Source organism: Malurus melanocephalus, unplaced genomic scaffold (assembly GCF_030028575.1).
Source record: "Malurus melanocephalus ecotype Western Australia unplaced genomic scaffold, MMel_1.1 scaffold_592, whole genome shotgun sequence".
In the NCBI taxonomy this organism is placed as follows: domain Eukaryota; kingdom Metazoa; phylum Chordata; class Aves; order Passeriformes; family Maluridae; genus Malurus; species Malurus melanocephalus.
The window spans coordinates 374,244-393,618 of NW_026623824.1; the positions used below are offsets into that span (position 1 = coordinate 374,244).

Below are 19,375 nucleotides of genomic sequence, written 5' to 3' on the forward strand. Positions count from 1 at the left end.
TTTAAATATATTGCTGAATCAGTTACGAGTGAATTTTATCTACTGTCTAAAAAGTCAACTGGCTGTGACTAAAGGGGAAATGTATTCCTAGCTTGGCAAGAATTATTGARTTACTTGCAAGATACCTTGTAATGTGTTAAAGCCTACAATTTATAACTTAGAGGCAAGATCTTTTAGGGAAGGGAAATATTTAAATGTTAAAAGAATCTTGAAGATAAGCAGTTTCTAAAGATACTTAACAGGTAACTATGAAATTTTAACCCACATAATAGGTTTCCTTTTGATGAAGAGCATATCGAGGATGGAGTCTTGCTTAACAAATGGGTCCCCACTAGATTTGTTACATGAGGGTCTCATCAGCATTTAGGTTGGGGGAGGGTAGAAGGCGCTTAAGCCTATAGGTTCCCAATACTTTCAATAACCACATTTTTCTTGTTTTTCTTTACCTTCTGCAAAGTAAACTTAGGAATAAATAATTGGTTGCTTCTGTCTGAATATTACACGTTCAGCACTTTTTCTTCCCCAATGCCTGCCTAGAGTGATAAGTTATCGCAAGGTGATGGAGGAATGGACAGGCAAAGCACAGGAGAATTTGCAGCTCTTCCAATGCAAGCTCTAATAGCCCCGAGACATTTCTTGAACCAGCTCTCACCCGCCTAGCTCCATTCTCTACTTCAACCAGACGTAGAACTTCTCAAACTCTTCTAATTTTTAACTTACTAATCCAAAAAAAAAAAGAAAGAAAGAAAAGAGATTTGGGGTTTGTCGGCAGTGTGGGTTTTTGCTTTTTTTTTTGTTTTTTGGTTGGTTGGTTGGTTGGTCGGTTAGTTGGTTGGTTTGTTTGTTGGGTTCGGTTTTGTTTTGCAGGGTTTTTTGTTGGTTGGTTGGGTTTTGTGTTTTTGTTTGTGTGGGGATTTTGTCTGTTTCTTGTTTGGTTTAGACTTTGTTTTTGCTCTGTTAACTCCCGCTGAGTTAAATAAGCTCAGAAAAGAAGTATTCTTACAATAGGCTGCAGAACCATGAGACCAGTCTAGGACCAAGAAGAAAYGAGTGAGAAAGGACAGGGGAACTGATGACCATAGGCACTGTTGGGTGTTTTTTGTTGCAACGAACTGTCAGATCAAAGCAGATTATCTAAATCCTCACGAAGTTGTACTTCTCACAGAACCAAAAAGTTAATAAGCCCATAAAAGACTGCAGTCAGTATGCGCTATGTGAAAAGACATGCAGCGAACTCTCGTTTAACAGAAAGATTAGCAAAATTTCTTGGTGACTAAAGCAGTCTATTTCTAAGGAATTCAATCTTAATAAAACCTAATCCATGAAAGATTACGTTTTTCCCAAGCCCAGAAAAAGACACGAGCACTCTTCTGCTTGGAGGCAGAAAGCATCTACCTCATGAAGCAGGGAAAGACATTTCAGGTTTAATCCTAAGGCGTGATTTTTCCACCCTGCATTTAACTCACGTATGATACAAAAAATTATTTGTGTGCCTCAGGTGTTACAGATAATTACTTCTATTCATATTTCATTGTAATTTATCTTAAAACAATGCAATACTAGAAAACTATTTCTGATGAAGAAAACTGCTTGAGATCCCAATACWACTGCAAGCCAATCAAAGTCTACAAAAAAGGAGTGATACAGTCTTTGTAAACATAGCTGGCATACCTTCTAAACCGATCCTACCTGACCGAGCCGAACAAATTCTGCTTGTCGAGCTTCCTCTTTTTTCCGTGTTGATTTTGGGGACTCTGGTAACACATCACTGAAGGACCTTCTATTGAGCATGTTCTAAAACAGAAAATGTTTCTTTTTAACTGCATAGCTTCTCAAAGCAGAGAAATTTCAACTCTTCAATCCTTGAGTGATTTACCCCACAACTTGCCATAGTTTATCAATGTCATGGTTTGTATAATCATACCAGATGAACCTAAGACATGAATATATGAAAAAAAACCCATGTTTAACCAGATTTTTACAGATAAGGCAAATAAACATTGGTGGAAAAAATAGCACCTCGTTAGTTTTAGAAGTACTGAACTTAGTGGAGTTAGTTAAGAATCACCTTAAGAATAAGTCTTCATCATTTAAAATAAAGTTACCTCATGGCTACCCAGAGGTAAAAATCGTCCAAATTTACCATCACAGAATAACTGCAGTTTTTATGGTGACTAGACTAATGCCCTTTTTTGCAATATCTAAACTCCCTACTCTCTCGTTGCAGGTAAGCTTGCACAATGTACAACGCTGTTACACTTCTCCTCACAGCTGGTGAAGAGTCCTATCAGGAAAGCACATGTCAACTTTCATCTAACCGTTAAGTAAGTTATAATTGTTATTTAGTTATAATTGTTATTTAGCTTAGTCATATGCAATTCAGTGCTCGTTAGGATTAGAGTTTTTTAAAGTAACAGAACATTCAAACAACCAGTTGGAACAGGACAGCACATGTGAAGGAAGCAGAAACTTGTGACTTACATTTACCTTGTGTAGATCAGGCGTCATGTCTTGGTATAAAGAGCGGATCAGCATGTCTAGAGTGCGCTGACGTTTCTGAGAAAATGTTGGTGTTTCCAAGGTGGCTTTTTCACCATTTATTACTAAAAGATTATGGAAAAAAGACATATTACATAAATGAAAATTAAAGACAAACCACTGATCAATTTAGATACTAAACAATTTAAATAGGCAAAATGAACTATCTGTCAAGCTCCTGTCGGGTAATAATTTAATTGCAATCATCCTGATTAATTCTCAAAAGATTTCTTTTTTTGTTGATTTAGAGGGGCAAATATGGGTCAATGAAAACTGGAACTGGATCATTACAGAATTAAAAAGTGCTGCATAGGTGTCCTTCAGTACCTCTAAGAATACATTCAGACAAGCTGCTACTTTCAGGTTTTCAGAGCTACTGAATCAACACCTTGTATTACTAAATAATGAACAGCAATATAAATTCTTTCAGATCTCCTAGTCCTTTAAGAAAATGCAAAGCTAAATATGGTTGCACATTCTGCAAATGCAAAGTCTGTAGTCAGAGAAGCAGGGACTTTTTTTTTTGGTYAAACCTACTGTATTAGTTTGATGGAACTGACATCCCACCTATGCTACAGATTTGAAATGAACAACTGTATACAGATCAGCAGCATACACAAGAAAATGTGTATACACTTTAAGCATCATGAATTTCTATTTGTTAGTACACTTATCAAATGAGTGTTTCTAGCAAATGAAAAGCTGACTTACGTTTCACCAACACAAAATTCCTGAACTCTTGGTGGTTTGTAAACACAGGTGGGGAGGGAAGCGGAGGCCCAAAGAGAGGAACACTTTCTTCTGAAAATATTTTCAGCCTATTGAAAGTACAAATCTTTATCTACATTGAAACTCACATTCAAACACTACATTTTTTATAGATGCTATTCAGAATAGAAGAAGAAAAAAAGGAAACTGTTATCTGGGTATGTCTTATATAAGACCTTATAAGGCTCTAACAAAAAAAGATTCACTTGGAATTACTCAACAGACCAAAATTATGCTTCCTTTACATGAACCGACACTGGGACATGGAATTAGAACAGTTCCACTCACAGAGCAATAGTTTTAGTGGCACTGGCAAAATACAGTCCTTTTCAAAAAAAAAAGCTATAAAAGAACAGGTCTCCACCTACAAAATACGTTCTCCTTATAGACTTCCATCCTACCTATGCATTCACCACATACGAGAAATATTTGATTCTTTCAGAGTAACAATGGCTTATGACATCTGTATCCTGAGAATTTTCACTGAGGAAGGAAGAGCTGGAATGGCTTCCGTGAAAGCCTGATCTGTTAAGCTCTTTGGATCCAGAAGGAAGCCTGAATGAACGGTAGGTATAAAACCCATGCATATTTGTTCAGCAGGGCATAGCTTCCTAAAGCAAAGTAATCATTCTTGGCTATTTCAAGTGATGGTTTGTAGACAAACATCTTCCAAGCAGCATAAGCAGATGAGACACATCACAGCAAGTTAAGTGGCAAACTTCTAGATTCAACCCATACCTGCTTTTTTACAAACCAGTCAGAATTTGCTTTCTCAAAAAACCATCAGTGACTGACTGATACGGAATCTAAAGGAATTACAATGCTTTCATATAGTCTTTTTTTGTTTTTTCCCTGAAAGCTTAGAAACTGCAATCTGAAATACAGCATATATATTTGCATGAATAATGATCATTGTAATATTTKTTTAGTATTTTTGAGGCACAATTTCATGGGTGCCTTATGTCTATTTCTTTACATCCAGGTAAAAAAGTAATCATTTATAATTACAAAAGGTGCAAAATGTTCCTTGAGTAGATGAGAATTAATTATGACAGGGAAAGCCACAAAACTGACCAAAACAGTTTCTTCAAGAACTCACATTGAGTGATGTGAAATATAAAGGCATTCTAAGCAGAAATTCACTGTCAGACCTCATAGGGGCATTGCATTTGAAACAAGGAAAAACTGGCTCAAAAGCGTAGAGCATCCCGTCTCTTGACTGAAATTTTGGCTGCTTGGAAGACTGTCTTTATAGGGAGACACAGACAAAAAAGAGAAAGAACGAGTTCTATTGAGGCCTACAATGAAAGGACAGAAGGAAACATGATTACGCCACGTTTTTTAAGCCGAAATACAATGTTCTGTGGCTGTCATGTAGGAAAAGAATACTGTGTGATATGTACTATTGCAAGATGCATCAAAACTGGCAGAATGAAGCAACTAAAACATGGACTCACCTAGTAAAAGTAGCCAGTCACAGCAAGAGAGACAAATTTATTGTATTTACTGCAACTCATTTCCTTCCCCACATTAACAGCAATATAAAAAGCATTTTACCATGGCTAGCCCATCTACTGACTACTGGCTTACAATCAGGACAACAATCACTTCTTAAAGGGTAATGAGGGACGTATGCCCAATTACCTGTCCCAAAGCAAGAAGAAAAAGAAAGAAGTGACTTTATTTTCACTGCAAATTGGAGTCATGAACATGTTTCATGCTTCTCACAAATGTGGGAATGCTGAAAAGCAGAAGCTATGAGGACAATCAATTAAAAAAAAAAATTACAAGAGGGAGCTGACAAGATCTYGGAACTAAATAAAGCCATTCCTTTGCCTAACTGCACTACAGACATTTTCCACAAGAAACCTTAGCTATAAATACGAGGTGATAGAAACAAAACACATACACAAACTGAAGTACCTACCATTCTTCTCTGGAGTTAGACTTAATGGTATGCTGGAGAAACATAGTGACATGCAAAATTCCGGTAGATTTTAAGTACGTGACATTTAACGATACAAGTACTCGTAAAATCCCTAAACATGGACTAGTTTGCTCAGCTACAGCCAAACTGAGATCTGCAAGGATCTGTAGTCCATAGCTATTACAGCGTAACATGCGTTAATTAACTCTTGTCATCCACATAGTTTACTATATCATTGATATAAACCCGGTCTGAACATTGCAAGCATATCTATAGACATTGTGTTGTATTTCATCTAAAAACTAGTTTTGGGTTTCCCCCTCGGCTCATGTCTGTTCCAGAATCCAATTTCTCTGAGGGTTAAAAACATGGTACTTGTAGCCAGTGTACCGACATCTGCATCCAGGTCCATATTGCACTTCAGTTTCTAAAGCTCATTTGGTTTCCTGTCATACAGACAGATGGACCTGTCTGTATGCCAGCAAGTTTTCCCATTGCCAAAATGTTTTCCCAGTTTCCTTAAAGCATCAGAAACTCAGTGTACAATTATTTGTTATAATCAGCACCTACCTGTAACAATCATTCTGCTTATTATATCTCACTAAAGCAAAAATATCTGCCATACAGTTAAGGAAGTTAATGCAGTTCTAATAAAGCTCACATGTATATAAATACTCTTTTKTTTTTTTTTTTCAAAGTAATGTACTTAACTAAGAGAAATGCATTTATGAATTTTTATTTCTTGAAAAGGTTTAAAATTAAATTTTTGAAATAATATAAATAAATGCTTTCAATAAAAACATGATTTAAAAATCGCATTCTTGCTCTTCCCTTATCTTCTAAGGGATTGACCACACACTGATGTTGCACACTTGGGGACTCCTAGTCAAGCAGCTGTTGATAAGGGAATGTAAGAATGCAGCTGTCTTTCTAAAATAGTTTTCATTTCCTCCAGGGAGGACTTTGGGCAGAATTCAAAGTAATATTAATCTTTAAAACAAAAAAATCATTAGAAAATGTCAGGAAAAAGATACGTGTGAAATGAGAGCGAATCATGGATGGCTTGAATGCTGAAGAAGACTCTTCACCTTCTTGAAATACGATAGTGACAATGTCATTTCCAATATGGCGCTTCCTTTCTACCTGGAAAAAAAAAAAGGGAAAGAAAAAAAGGAAAAAAGAAAGAAAAGACAACAAAAGAAGACAGGCAGACAGACACGGTGACTTTCAAGACATAAGTATCTTAGCAATTGCGTGACAGAATAATAAAAAAATAATCCTAAACTCCAAACAGAAGAATTATGGTCAGCATGACTGAGGACATTATAAAATCAGTACTTAACTGTAAGTAAGTAAGTAAACCAAGCAATGACATGGTAGCACACAACAAGGCAAGATCCAGAGCAACAGATACTGCTTATGTTTAAGTTAAAAAAGCACTCATAGTTTCCGTAATTAATATTCACAAATCGGGCATGGAACCTCTAGCGTTCCGAAAAGGCAAATCTACCCTTTGAAATAAAAGGACCAAAAACTCTGCTGCTGAGTTATCCTCTGAAAAACAAATATCCTGATCGGCCTCTGTTTTCTTCTGTTGATCTCGTCATCAGTCCAAGGAAAAACCATGAGGAAACTGACACAGATATAGAAAAAGGACATTTTAATTTTCTCATCTAACTATGTTACTGTAAGGATGCATAATAAATTGTAATCCAAGTAATTTGCAAATAATTTAGTTAAATCATTATGCATGTACGATGCATAGCCAACACATGTGCTTATAAAGGAATTGTTTCATCATAAATACAAAGAAAGGCTTGAGCAATGGGTGACAGCACATTTGAACAAGTACCCAAGAACACACCTAATTTATCTATGAGAGTGTGACAGCACTCCTGTACAGTTACTACCATCAACATGCTCACAAGGGGAATTTCAGTCAAGCTACACTAATCGCTACCAGAGCGTGAGCTCTGCATTACACATGTGAATATTCCTACAATTCACACACAAGGGTAATTTCCAGTTTTCCTAAAATCTTTGAGGTAATAATTGCAGCATTGAAACTCTTCAAGTCATCAGAACACCACAACACTCAATCACTTATCAGTGAAACTACTTGTATCTTCCTCACAAGTATATTTTACGCCTWTATAGAGATGACAGAATCTATTTTTTGTAATAAACATAAAATTTTCTGCATTAGGTAGAAGATTGAGAAAAAAAGAAGCAAGAGTCTCAAGGCTTGCTAATAATATTCTAAAATATGAACAGGCAAGAAATCCTTTATTTCTTCAAAAGTTTTGGACTTTGTGATTTCACAAATAAATAGGGAAATAAAAAAGAAAGAGAAAACCGTGTACCTGCTGCTTGTTCTCCCTAGAATATGGCAGCATGGTTGAAACATGGAACATAATTTCATGCCCTTGAAAAACTGTATAGATGGAATGGGTTCCTGTTGTATCATCTGCAAGGGAAGACAACATTTTAAGGAGACCTATGACCTCTATGTTTTCTGAAGACTGAAAGGTATTTCAAGTCCTTCTACCAAATATTCTTCAGTTATCCTCTTTTCCTGATCCACTTTAGAAAATGGCCACACTGCGTGTTTCAGGTGAGTCCAAACCCGCAAGTTTGCAACTAATCTGCATATTCACACTTAAAACCTATGACATCCTTCAGCTAGCCTCCTGAAATCACACAGGTCTCCAAGCCACAATATCCTATCATGAAGGAAGCAATGTGCCAAGTTATTGTTCACCTCATTCCAACTTTAAGTGAAACCGGTCACTTTGATAATACATGTCATAAATACTTTACTGCATTCCATACCAGTGACTTAAGGTGACCTGACTCTTTCCTGGGCAGGCAGAGCATTTAGTATGCGCACGATGAGGTTCGGTTTGGGATTACTTTATAACTGCAATATATACAATATGCACATGCAATAAGAAGGAACATTGATACTGCGGCCCCGCCCTCGCCTGTTATCGCTTCAGATGAGTTCTTACTTTTAGTGTCCAGTCCTCCTCTGTAGCCAGACCAGCCTTTTAAAGTAATTTTGTCACCCAAGAGATGCAAAAATCGTTGAAAGCTTTCACTTCCAGTTTCTACATGTTGGAAGGAGAAACGTTACAAGAAAAGCGCACATGTAGTAGAATAACATGTACCAAAAGCAATCAAAATATGTCCTGCTTCCAGGACACAAGTTTCAGCTGAATTGGTGTCTTTTCATGTCTTCCARCCCTACTACCGTTCCAGAAATGGCATCCTAACACTGCAGAACCGGAATCATCACGTGAGATTAAACAGTGACCTCTTTTGCCAACAGCAATGCCGTACAAGCGTGTAGGAGAACACGCTCACGCTGCAAAAGTGTAAGAGCAAAAGAACTACAAGCAGTGAGTTACTGAGTCACCTCCTCAATTGTCTGTTTTTATAAACATTATGTCACATTATAGCCTATTTCTAGAAAAGAGATTGTACTGTCTTTCAAGCTGCAATAGTAGGCTTCCTACAGCAACTTTTTATGGAACATTCTGCGCTAAAATTTTTCACCCTACACAGAAAACCCCACAAAATGACCGCTCCTGTAACCATTACCTCGTGTCTCACTTCTAGCTGTAGGCAGTATCCTCTTCTTTTTATTCAGATGAATAAAGCAAGTAAGAAGAAGGTGAAGAACTCACCGTTACTGAACATTTCATCATCTGTAAGCTGACCATCCTTAGCATAAAGGACTCCAAATTTAAAATTCACAGATCCCTGAGAAGTAAGACCAGACATTATAAGATAAACGGACTACCAAACAGAAGATTGACAAAAACGTTTCCTCTAAGGACTTTTACGTATGTGTCTTTGTATACATCCTACACATCGGAACATACATTTTATACCATTGCCTAACACATAAGAGTTTACCTTTAAAGTTTTACAGCATAGCATAAAATTATTAATCTAAGCTGGTGACCTATTAACAAGAGATACTAAGTTGGTGCTTGAAATAATTTTTTGCTGTCATGTTTCAAGAATGTGACATTTTTAATTGTAATTGGCAATTGATTTCAAAGTCATCATCAGCATGTCAGTGCAACCATTTCAAATACAAAGTTGTATTCACTCATCGGGTCTGTGAGGTAGAAGCGGAAAGTTTACATTTACCTCTTGCTCCTCAAGAACCAATAAGTCCTGTAAATAAAAACAGCATCCTTAGAACACTCTTCTTAAAGATTATACAAGGATGATAGTTTTGTTTGTGTTTTTAAGTTTCAATTTGAAATGTCCAGTTCAACAGATAAAGACAATCGGCTACTGGAAGAAACCAACTGGTATCATTTATACTTAATTACTTATATTTCCAGCTAATAATAAAGAAAAACAACGCAATCAAAAAAAGTCACTTCCTACCTTCTGTATCTCGGGATGAAAAATTTCCCTCGGGCTCTTCTCAAATTTTTCAAGACTCATAGCACTGAAATGCAAATGAAATATGGCTTTAGAAAAGGAAAAGTATGTATTTCAACACGGAACCACCAATGTACTGTAGTTACAAACAGTTCAAACAGGTTCTCTTAAACGGAATGATTTGCGGAACTGCCATTTCTTTCCCAAAATATAACTTCCAACACTTCCTGAACTTCTTTTGTATTTTAAAAAGAGAAATTAGTAAGAAGCTGTGAGGAGATCAGGTTTAAATTTATTTACTTATAAAGCACAGAGCTGTAGTACATCACATTTCCCTTTGCTCTGAACATAGTAATTGTGAGCTTTTAAGGAGGGCTCAATAACCGATTCTATTTTTTCTATTTTCTCTTCTTAAATAATTTAAGGCAAGTCAAATGAAAAATGAGAAGTTTGGCATCAAAATCACACAGCAATGATTCACAGCCAGAACAGAAAATGTATTTACATAAGAAGCAAGATCAACTGCCTCAATAAACAGAAATATGTAAYTAATAGCATTCTTTTCTTGACTCACGTCTCTGCGTTTACTATTACTCCTTTCTTGACCCCCAAGCATTATAGAACCAAGTGGCATGTCACAGAGTGCCAAATGCAATCTGCCTGGGGCACAGTGAACTAACATACAGGTCAAATCTTTCCACTGCCGCTTGCTTACGTTAGATCACAGTGCAGACATGATTTTCTTTAGTTCCTTGTGAAAGGTACTAAAGTGTTCCAAAGAATTTAGAAAAAAACCCACTTTTATTAATGTAACCTGAATTCTTTGAAACCAGTCTGTACCTAGATTCACACCAGGTGTGAATGGGATGAAATATCAAAGGACTATCAATCCGGCCTGAGGGAGGGATGGCTCAAGGACCGTAAAAGCCAAAAAAAAAAAAAAAAAAAAAGTTGGGGAAGAGTTTTCAGTCCAAGCTGAAGCAGGCAAAAGGAGATGACATTAATTCAACTGAGTCCATGTGGCACAGACCGTGGGAAAAACGGGGAACAAGGTCTGAAACAAGCCTACCAATTTCCTCTGCAGAATACCAGAGCATCGCAGAATAGAACACGTTAGGGTGTCTTAGCCACAGGGTTATGACGCTAGCTAGCAGATGACAAAGTTTCTCCACTCTGGATGCTTGATGTAATACACACTCGTGGGTGGAGTAGAGGGAGGGAAGGGAGGGTTGTAAAGGCATCTTAGGAAGAGATACTTCAGCGCCTGGTGAGCAGACACGGAAAATTGGGTACTTATGTAGGTAGAGAATGCAGTACAGATCTCTAGGGATGCTATTCAAGCCCACATAGTGGAAGTTTGAAGAGGGCTTTTAGTTCAACTTGATGAAGAAGATGAAAGATATCTGAAGTGCTTTCAACTCACCACCTCGACACTGCAAAGCAGACCCCTAGCCCAGGAAATCAGATATAAGAAGTGAGGCTCAATGGCCTGATAGCCTCTTAGGCAAATTAAATGACCCGGGACCTTGTGCAGTAGCAGGACCATCCAGATCTGTTGGTAGTGACTTCCCACCAAAAACCATGCTTTGCTTCCAGAGTTCCCCTCTCACATAGGCACTGTCAGTGTTAATCGGTGGCTCYGCTTCAATCGAACAAGAGACATTTGTTCCTACTCTAAAAGGATTAAAGATTTTAAAGATTTGCAAACCACTAATTTATCTGGTACTCACTACTTGTTTAGTATATGAAGGCACTTTTAATGGGTTCCTAGAGAGGCTAAAACCCTTACAGAAGATCCATTGGATGACACTGTCAGTAAGGGATTTGAGAAAACACACCATGCGATGAGACTGTAAAAACTGCAGATTACATTTGAATGTATGCTTTGAAAACCAGCCCTCTGACACTTCAGCCGATTAAAAGCGTTCAAAGAAACAGAGATGGTGTTGGGTTTGCTCATTTTGTATTCTCTTTTGCCACAAAAGAGGCAGGGCGGAGTGCAATCGTGCTCATACGAACTGTAGCTGAGATGAGGACTTTTCTTGGCTTCACTGCGCATAACACACCCATAGTGAGATTCAGATGAAGGCAATTAACTGAAAAAATAATTCTCAGCATTTTGACTGCTTTCTTCGTGCTGCTAGGGCCACATAATAACCACTAGTCCTAATCTGCTAGTTTTTAGCACTGTTTATTGTCTATCTTATTTTTAAAAGGCATTTCTTCTCAATCACCACAGTTCTGCTTAACACCTGTTTTCCAATTAACCTGATAACGGTCCCTCTGCTGAAGAAAAAGTGCGAACAGGTTCTCTCCGTTTTAAGTTGTCACTTTGCCTTTTCCAGAGCAGGCTTTCAAACCACTTTTTGCTGCCTTCAATGCTTAAGATTTGCAAATCAATTTTACAGGTTTTATATAACTGTCAAGAAAACCATAGAACATAATCTCCGAATTACAGGGAAAGGTATCCAGGCAAATATGTAAACTGATAACATAGTTGCAAACACATACCTTAATATAGATTTCACTGATAATGTTTTTGTGGGACTGTAAGGGAGACATATTTTCTGAGTACCCTGTAAACAAGAAAAGCTAGGATATATTACAGGATGCACCATTTTTTTTTCTGAATATTCAAATAGGAATATGACTAAAAACAATTAAGCAACAGAACCAAAGAAGAGCATCAAGATCATTTTACTTAGCTATATTTACTGCTGGTTGAGGAGAAAAAGAAGTCACGGATCTTTCAAAGAAAAAGAAACGTGAAGCAAGCACGCCTACAGGAGAGTTTCAACACAATTGCTTGGATAAAAGACTCTTTTGGAACATTAAATAAACAAAAAAATTAACAGTATTAGTGAAACCAATACTACACCTGCCTATTTTCTTAGCATTGTACAAGAAAATCCTGAGCGCATAATAAGGTCATTCCTAAACTGATCACAGGACATAATCAAGAACAATTTAGGCATTATTTCTAAAAAACAGCAGTTGTTATAACAACCAGAAAACACCTGACATTACAGATTTCTGTCAAAAAGTTTAGTATAGTGTGATCTGCAAAATTAGTTTAGTTTTATCTGCTATGGTAGAATAATATTTCCTTATTATATGTAATGAAAATATGTAATAAATGCTGGAATTCTGCAGAAAAAGCAGATGATAAATATACCTATATCAAACAAACAAACAAAAGTCAACAGCAGCTAAGTACTTGCTTCTTACCGTTTTTCTCCAAAGTATTGAATGGTATTGAGGAATGCGCTTGTTATTTTGGTCAGACAGTACAACAGACAGAAAGAAAGGGTTCCTCTCTGCATCTGTACCTATATAATTCTGATGAACTGTTGGGAGAAAAGCAAGCAGTGTGATCAGCCATGAAGAATACGCAGCCACCCGCTCATGCGCAGACTCAGAGAAACACCCGTAAATATATGCCATCATACGTAAAAATGTACAATTGTCTGYATAAATAACTATGTATAAATAAGTTATATACAGACGTCTAAAGAAAACACCGCAAGAGATCGGTGGAGGCCTCAAAGCCAGGAAGGGTTTTGAAACATCCCTTTTTGGTAGCAAGGGTTTCATTCCTTACAGAAACCCGTCCCGTTTTCAGGTCACCAACACATGAAACAATTACTTGTTTTCTGTACGGAACAGAAAATGGTTTAATACTAAACTGTTAATACTAAACATACTTTTTTTTTTCCCCTACTGAAATAATAACAAGTCAAAGCTACATCACATTTTCAGTGATCCAACCTCCAATCCATCTGCAAAAAAAGAATTACCTTTCCCTAAGAAATATTTCAAGTACCATCTTGTATGATGCTCTGGGTTTTCCAAATGCACATCCGTTCTGTGCCACGTAGCCGGAGCGTAGTCCGTATTCTGAAATAGAAACGAGAGACTGTTACATTTAATGCCAAGTGAGGAAAAAAAGGACAAAACAGAGGCAAAAGCAAATGAAGACTCGCCGATTCACTCGAAATTGTACCCGTACACTGCTTTTCAAAAAGCAAAGAATTATTGTGATGCCAGTTGGTGTGTAGCAGAAATAAAAATTTCTGCCTCTCATTTACCCTTTCTTCCATTTTCTGCCTAAAGGGCTAAGTGTTATCCTACTGTTACCACTGTTATGGGTCACGTCTTAGAATGTCAGTGAACAGATGGTAGTTGAATGTGGAATTTGAAGGCGAACATTTTTAAAACTTAAATAAACTAGCATTTTCAGGTTTCATTTTTCTCAGTTCTTCCAAAATTAATCCTCAAAGTCTCCTCTGCACCCTTTGGAAGCATGGTAAACATGCTTTGGAAGCTCTTCAGTGCTGTTTCTCATAAATTAAGGTAAATTCCCAAGCATCCCTCGAGTCCTTTCCAACTATGAATTGGAAACATACGTGAAGAAGAAGCCATTATGTGTATGCATTCACCACGTGGCCATTCATCATCTGCTCTCCGAATCTTTTCGTGATACAAGCCAATCAGCTTTTGAACTGCATGAAACTGAGCTAAAAACACAGAGTACCAAACATGAGCCCTCAAAGATTCAAAGCAAAACAGTTTAGATTGTTTTCAACTCTGCATCCAGTGACGATGCATAGGGGTGATCGGCAACAGCTTGCTGTTGCTACTAGCTCCATATAGACTTACTAAGATCTTACAAGTATTTCTAGAATATGAGGTCTTCTTTGATTCCATATTAGGACAGCATTTACAGATGAAAAATTTTGCAAAGGAAGGTAAGTGGAAACCTAAGTGTCAGCGGAATACTTGCAGAGAGACAAGTTTGAGTTTAGGAGCGAGAAAGACGAAGGGAATGACTCTCTGTGACTCCACTCAACCTCTTTATCCCGTATGCATAGATAAGCACATCTGCCAAAAGACAACTAAGGGTCCAAAAATATGAAGCTACAACCTCATGACATCAGGGAGCAAACTTTAAAGCTCAGAGGTCAGCTTGAGCATTGTAGTACCACTGGGATAGCAATATGAACTGATGAACTACAGACTGCCAAATGTCATTTGGAGATATTTTTCTCCTAACATGATCGAGACAGCAAAAATGCTACCAACACGAAACAAAATGCCCTCTTTTCCCACTAAAAAATGAAATTGTTGAGGCTGCATACTCTTGAATAAGGACCTAAGGCAGGGAGAAAAACCACCACCTTATTCCTCTTAAACCCTTACATTTTTTCATTATTTAGAATTTTCAAAGTCCTCCTCTTTAGTAATTGGCTGCAACTACATCTTTCAGAAGTGAAAAATGATTGAACCCAAATAATTTTTTCAGCTTTCTATGAGTATTTCTAGGCACTTACCTCGCCAGAGGAGCCATTTTCCACACGGAACCGTCCAGCTCTTTGAATGGCTCCGTCAGCATCACTGGATATAAGCTATAAGAGAGTTTAAGATAGAGGCTTTGTTTCCAAAACCAGCCATACAATCAGCAATCAAAGCTTACTACCGTTTGTTTTTGTTCTGGGCATTGTGACTCCCCACAGAGAAGAGATCCGCCCTGCTATTACCAATTTGAGTAAAGATTTTGATTGGTCCAGTAAAAACTGTAATGAGACATGAGTGAGATGCTACTGTAGGAAACACAAAACAAGGAAAGTGTTAAACATTTATGAACATGAAAGGGCAACAAGAACATTCAAGTATCTGTACGCCAAAGAAGACACACTTCCCTCAAATGCTAGCAGAGTTTTAAGAAAAGCAACCACTAAAACGCTAGCAGAATTTTAAGGAAAACCACCAATAAACAAGACCATTTGTGTGCACATGCTGTGAATTTGTAAGTACAAGTAACTACTGTTTTTCCCAGCAAAAGAATCTAAGCACTAGGAATGAAAGAGCCCCTTAGCAGAAAACAGCTTACTTGCATTTTTGTGCTAGAACACTTCTTCTGTTATGTGGACGGCATGAAAAGAAATGAAAGATACCTGGTGCTCATGGCAGTGCAACTTCCAGCAACTAAGCCACTAATTGAAACTCAATGTACATACATTTAGTAAATATACTACCCAAGCACTTGAAATTTACAACTGCAGCTAGTAGAAAACTGGTGATTTTTTTTCCCACACTAAGAGAGCTGGTGTTCACTTTCCTAACTTCTCCTCACCTCTGCTTTACTACAGTAAATTTATATAATTTTTTATGACCTTGTAATCAGAATGACACTGTTTGAATTGGTGACATATTTTCACACCGGAGAAGAAATTTATGTATGAGAAAAAAGAAGTTCCAAGTTAATCTTTGCATTTCAAGAGAATGCATAATAACTGACAGTTTGTAGGGAACCGTTTCTCAAAACTCTAATTCTGACCAGTTAGTTTAGTTTTAAACCCTCTCTCACTGTTATGAGTCACGTACATACGAAATTACATACCTACATGTGTACACATGTGAGCATGCATACAGTTTACAACTTTTATAATTACAAATAGTTCATTAAATACTACYGTAATATTTTGCCATCTTCAGCTTCTATGAGGCAAAAAGGCTCAGCTTCAAACATGAGGTAAACACGGTATTTATGGAACACTACTTCTTTTGTTATAGTGAAGTATTAACAAATAAAGCAGTGAAAACACCTCCTGTCACAGATATGATTAATATCTATTCTGAAACCACTTTACATGAGCTAACAACTTTCGAGTCCAGCCTTGAAAATGTATTTTCCAAACTGGATCAATTTTTTTTTTTACTTGGAAACGGAAAGGATTAGAGTTCTGCATTATAAGCCGATAAACCGAAGGACAGACTATGTAAACTTACGAGCTCCACAGATCCATAATGTTTTCTGCTAAACTCTCCACGTCTGCAACCCAGATCTTCAGAGACAGAGCTGGAACAGAAAYGCTTCATCAGTGTACACGAATCAAGCAGCCTTACCTTTCACGCAATGCTATATCCTGCCATTAAAAAAAATGTAATCTCTGCTGAAATATAATCTCTGAAGGTTTGCAGCGTATAAAGTCATTGCCGCAGGGTACGCTTCTTACAGCATTCACGACTTCTAGCAGCCWTTGCAATCTGGCTTTCACATTACTCCCAAAGGAAACATCTGCGACGTGACCGGAAGCAAAAGCTATGATTACATTTAATACTTAGGCAAGATGCAATCAGAGTTAGAAAGCACATGGTGGCTTATAAACGTGGAAAATGTAAACTTAAGGCCCCAGATAYGACAACTGCACTATGTAACTCAGCAAGACCACACTTAGTATGTGGCTCCTGATTTTTCAGTCTTTTTTCAGCCTACACACAAAAACCAACTAAACTGGTACTTTAATCCAAAAGCCTCAGGAAACAACAGTATTTCAGAGGTTTCCCTCCATTGCCTCCAAAAAGATAGCAAACATAAGCAGTCTTGGAATCAGAATGTGAAGCTCAACATTTATCTGCATTACCCCATATAGCCACATACCATCGTATCACATTAAGCATCACCTCTTCACAAACGACATTCCAATAATTTGAGGACATATACTGTGTTGCCACAAAGCACACCCTTTGTTATCAAAAGCATTTTTCTGACACCACTGTAAATAATTAAAAAACCAGGAATGTATCTGAACTAATGACTAAAACAAGACCGCTTTGACATCAGGAATCTCATTCGTCTGCGTCCCAATTCAAACTAGCTAAAACATACAGAACCTTCAAACACACTAGCAGTCCTTTTAAAAATCGGAATTATACCCAAGTGCTAATCTCTGCTTCTTCTCAACCTAACTCCTTCATATTGCATAACATCTGCTTCATATCCGGTAATTAAAGCAGAATGTCACACCAAAGCAAATGCTACAGAGACAACATCACAGAAACTAGGCATCTTAGCTTCAACTTGCGCATAGGTACGGATCACATAATCAAGCGATTTTCATAAGCGCTTATATTCCCTAAGGAATTTTTGCCTGCRCAGCTCTTTGGCTCTCCGTTCTCGTTTCCCACCCAGATTTCTACTCAACTCTCTGACATTTTGCATCCACTAATTTAAAAAAGACACTCTGCTTAGAATAAACTGCTCATATTAATTTCCTTCACTGAATGATATCCTTCCTCGGTCCTGATGTGATCCATGTAAGAAAAACTGCTGCTCCAGTTATGAGAGTTTAAGAGTAGTTTCCATGCTAGTAAGATGAACTGGCAGAACTGAAGAGGTTAGTTTATCAGCGCCTTAGATCAACTGGGTTTAATAATTTCAAACTTACTTACATTGCAAAGTATTTAAATACAGATGCACTTTCATTCACAGGAATAAAACCAGCCAGCTTACGTGCACTTGTACAGCATGTACAGTATGCTCCACCTCCCTTTCCCACTTGTCTGGAAACACAGGTTCAGTCGTGTAAATGAACAGTAATGCCGAAGGGGAGAGGACTAGTTTCCTCCCATTTCAACAAAAGCCTCTACAAAACACTCTGAGAAGTTGAACAAAAAAGCACGATGAAATGTATTTGGTCATCTACAAGTAGACGTTTTTAGGATGCTAGCCGTCAAATCACAAGTGTGGTCTTTTAGAAGTTCGACACTGGAAAGCACTTTATTTAGGGGGGCGTGAGGGTAGCGGCAGAAGGGGGTGAGTTTGCAGATTACACCTGTGTGATGAGAAGGACGTAGCCTGCACGTCTCTTGGGCTTGACATTCTCCTTACCATCTATACGTTTACTTGTCAGTATCGGTCAATCTGTTTTCATTTAAGATAGAGTCACAAGCGCAAAAGCTCTCAGCAATCGTGTAATTGCAGCGATATCCCAGCGCTATCAGCTTGTACCAGCGCAACGCTGAATACGCTGCGAAAACGACTCTGAAGACGCCCGTCCGACTCCGTCCGCACCACCTGCAGGAGTCCTGGAAGGAGACGGCTGCAGCTCGGGGGCTCCTGCTGCTCCGCTAGCCCCAGGAGCAGCCGCGGGAGTCTGCACCGCCCCTCGGCCCGGCGGCCCGCCGGCCCCCGGCCGGAGGAAGCAAAGCACCGCCTTCCTCTCCGCCATCCCGTGTCGGCAACGCGCCACGCCCCACCCCACCCGAGCTTAGCCCCCGCCTCCGGTACCGCTGAGTGAGGCCGAGGAACCGAGACGCCCCTTCCGCGCTGCTCAGCTCCATGCGGGCGGCCAGACGGAGGCTTCACCCCTCCAGCGTCGCTCCCGCGGCTCCGTCCCACGCGGCAGAGGCGCCGGGCGCTCCGCGCGCACATCCCGCTACCCCGGCGCACGGCCCCGCGCGTCCGCCCCGGCCCCACAACCACTCATACACCTCGCCGGTCTCTGCGTCGATCGCTGCGCCGCCGGCAGTGCCCGCCGGGAGTTGTAGTCCCGGGCTGCGAGCGAGGCGTCCGTTCTCCGCCGCCGGCAGCTGCGGTCCCGCGACGGGAGCGAACCGCTCCTTCGCCCCTGTGCAGGACGGACCCTTAGCCTGCACCGCCCCACCCGAATGCCGGCTTTGTAAACGTGAAACGTAATTTCAGACACGGGCTGAGAGTTTTCCGGGGAAAGTACACCCATTCTATGTGACTGCAAGCAGCAGACGCTAGTCGGTGCCGGGACAGCCCAGCGGATAGGTCAGAATTGCTTAGTAAGAAAGTGAGAGGAGGAGAATGAGCAATAAATTTGCAGGCTGAAAGACACCGATGTTCTCCCCACTGCCTGCCCCCTTGGCACATCCAACAAAGCAGCAGTGAACAGAGCAGGGGGGCAAAAAGTGCGAACAGAGCTGGGTGGC

General features: G+C 39.1%; 1 protein-coding gene across 5 annotated transcripts in view; it reads right to left on the bottom strand.

Moving 5' to 3' along the window:
- The window catches only part of GARNL3 (GTPase activating Rap/RanGAP domain like 3), a 34,144-nt gene extending 14,972 nt beyond the window's left edge, over positions 1-19,172 (bottom strand). The window contains exons 1-16 of one of the 5 annotated variants that reach the window (XM_057382923.1): positions 18,708-19,160; positions 16,427-16,496; positions 14,968-15,042; positions 13,435-13,534; positions 12,866-12,984; positions 12,149-12,213; positions 9,641-9,704; positions 9,395-9,421; positions 8,923-8,998; positions 8,245-8,343; positions 7,597-7,700; positions 6,268-6,376; positions 5,804-5,849; positions 3,250-3,356; positions 2,488-2,603; positions 1,690-1,794 (exon numbers count right to left, since the gene is read on the bottom strand). In XM_057382923.1, coding sequence (XP_057238906.1) covers positions 1,690-1,794; positions 2,488-2,603; positions 3,250-3,356; positions 5,804-5,849; positions 6,268-6,376; positions 7,597-7,700; positions 8,245-8,343; positions 8,923-8,998; positions 9,395-9,421; positions 9,641-9,704; positions 12,149-12,213; positions 12,866-12,984; positions 13,435-13,534; positions 14,968-15,042; positions 16,427-16,496; positions 18,708-18,760 — 1,335 coding nt within the window. In that variant the 5' untranslated portion in view covers positions 18,761-19,160. Of the gene's footprint in view, positions 1-1,689; positions 1,795-2,481; positions 2,604-3,249; positions 3,357-5,803; positions 5,850-6,267; positions 6,377-7,596; positions 7,701-8,244; positions 8,344-8,922; positions 8,999-9,394; positions 9,422-9,640; positions 9,705-12,148; positions 12,214-12,865; positions 12,985-13,434; positions 13,535-14,967; positions 15,043-16,426; positions 16,497-18,707 lie in introns of all 5 variants that reach the window. The other 4 variants (XM_057382922.1, XM_057382926.1, XM_057382927.1 and 1 more) reach the window with 4 other exon arrangements.
- Between the last annotated feature and the right edge of the window lie 203 nt (positions 19,173-19,375).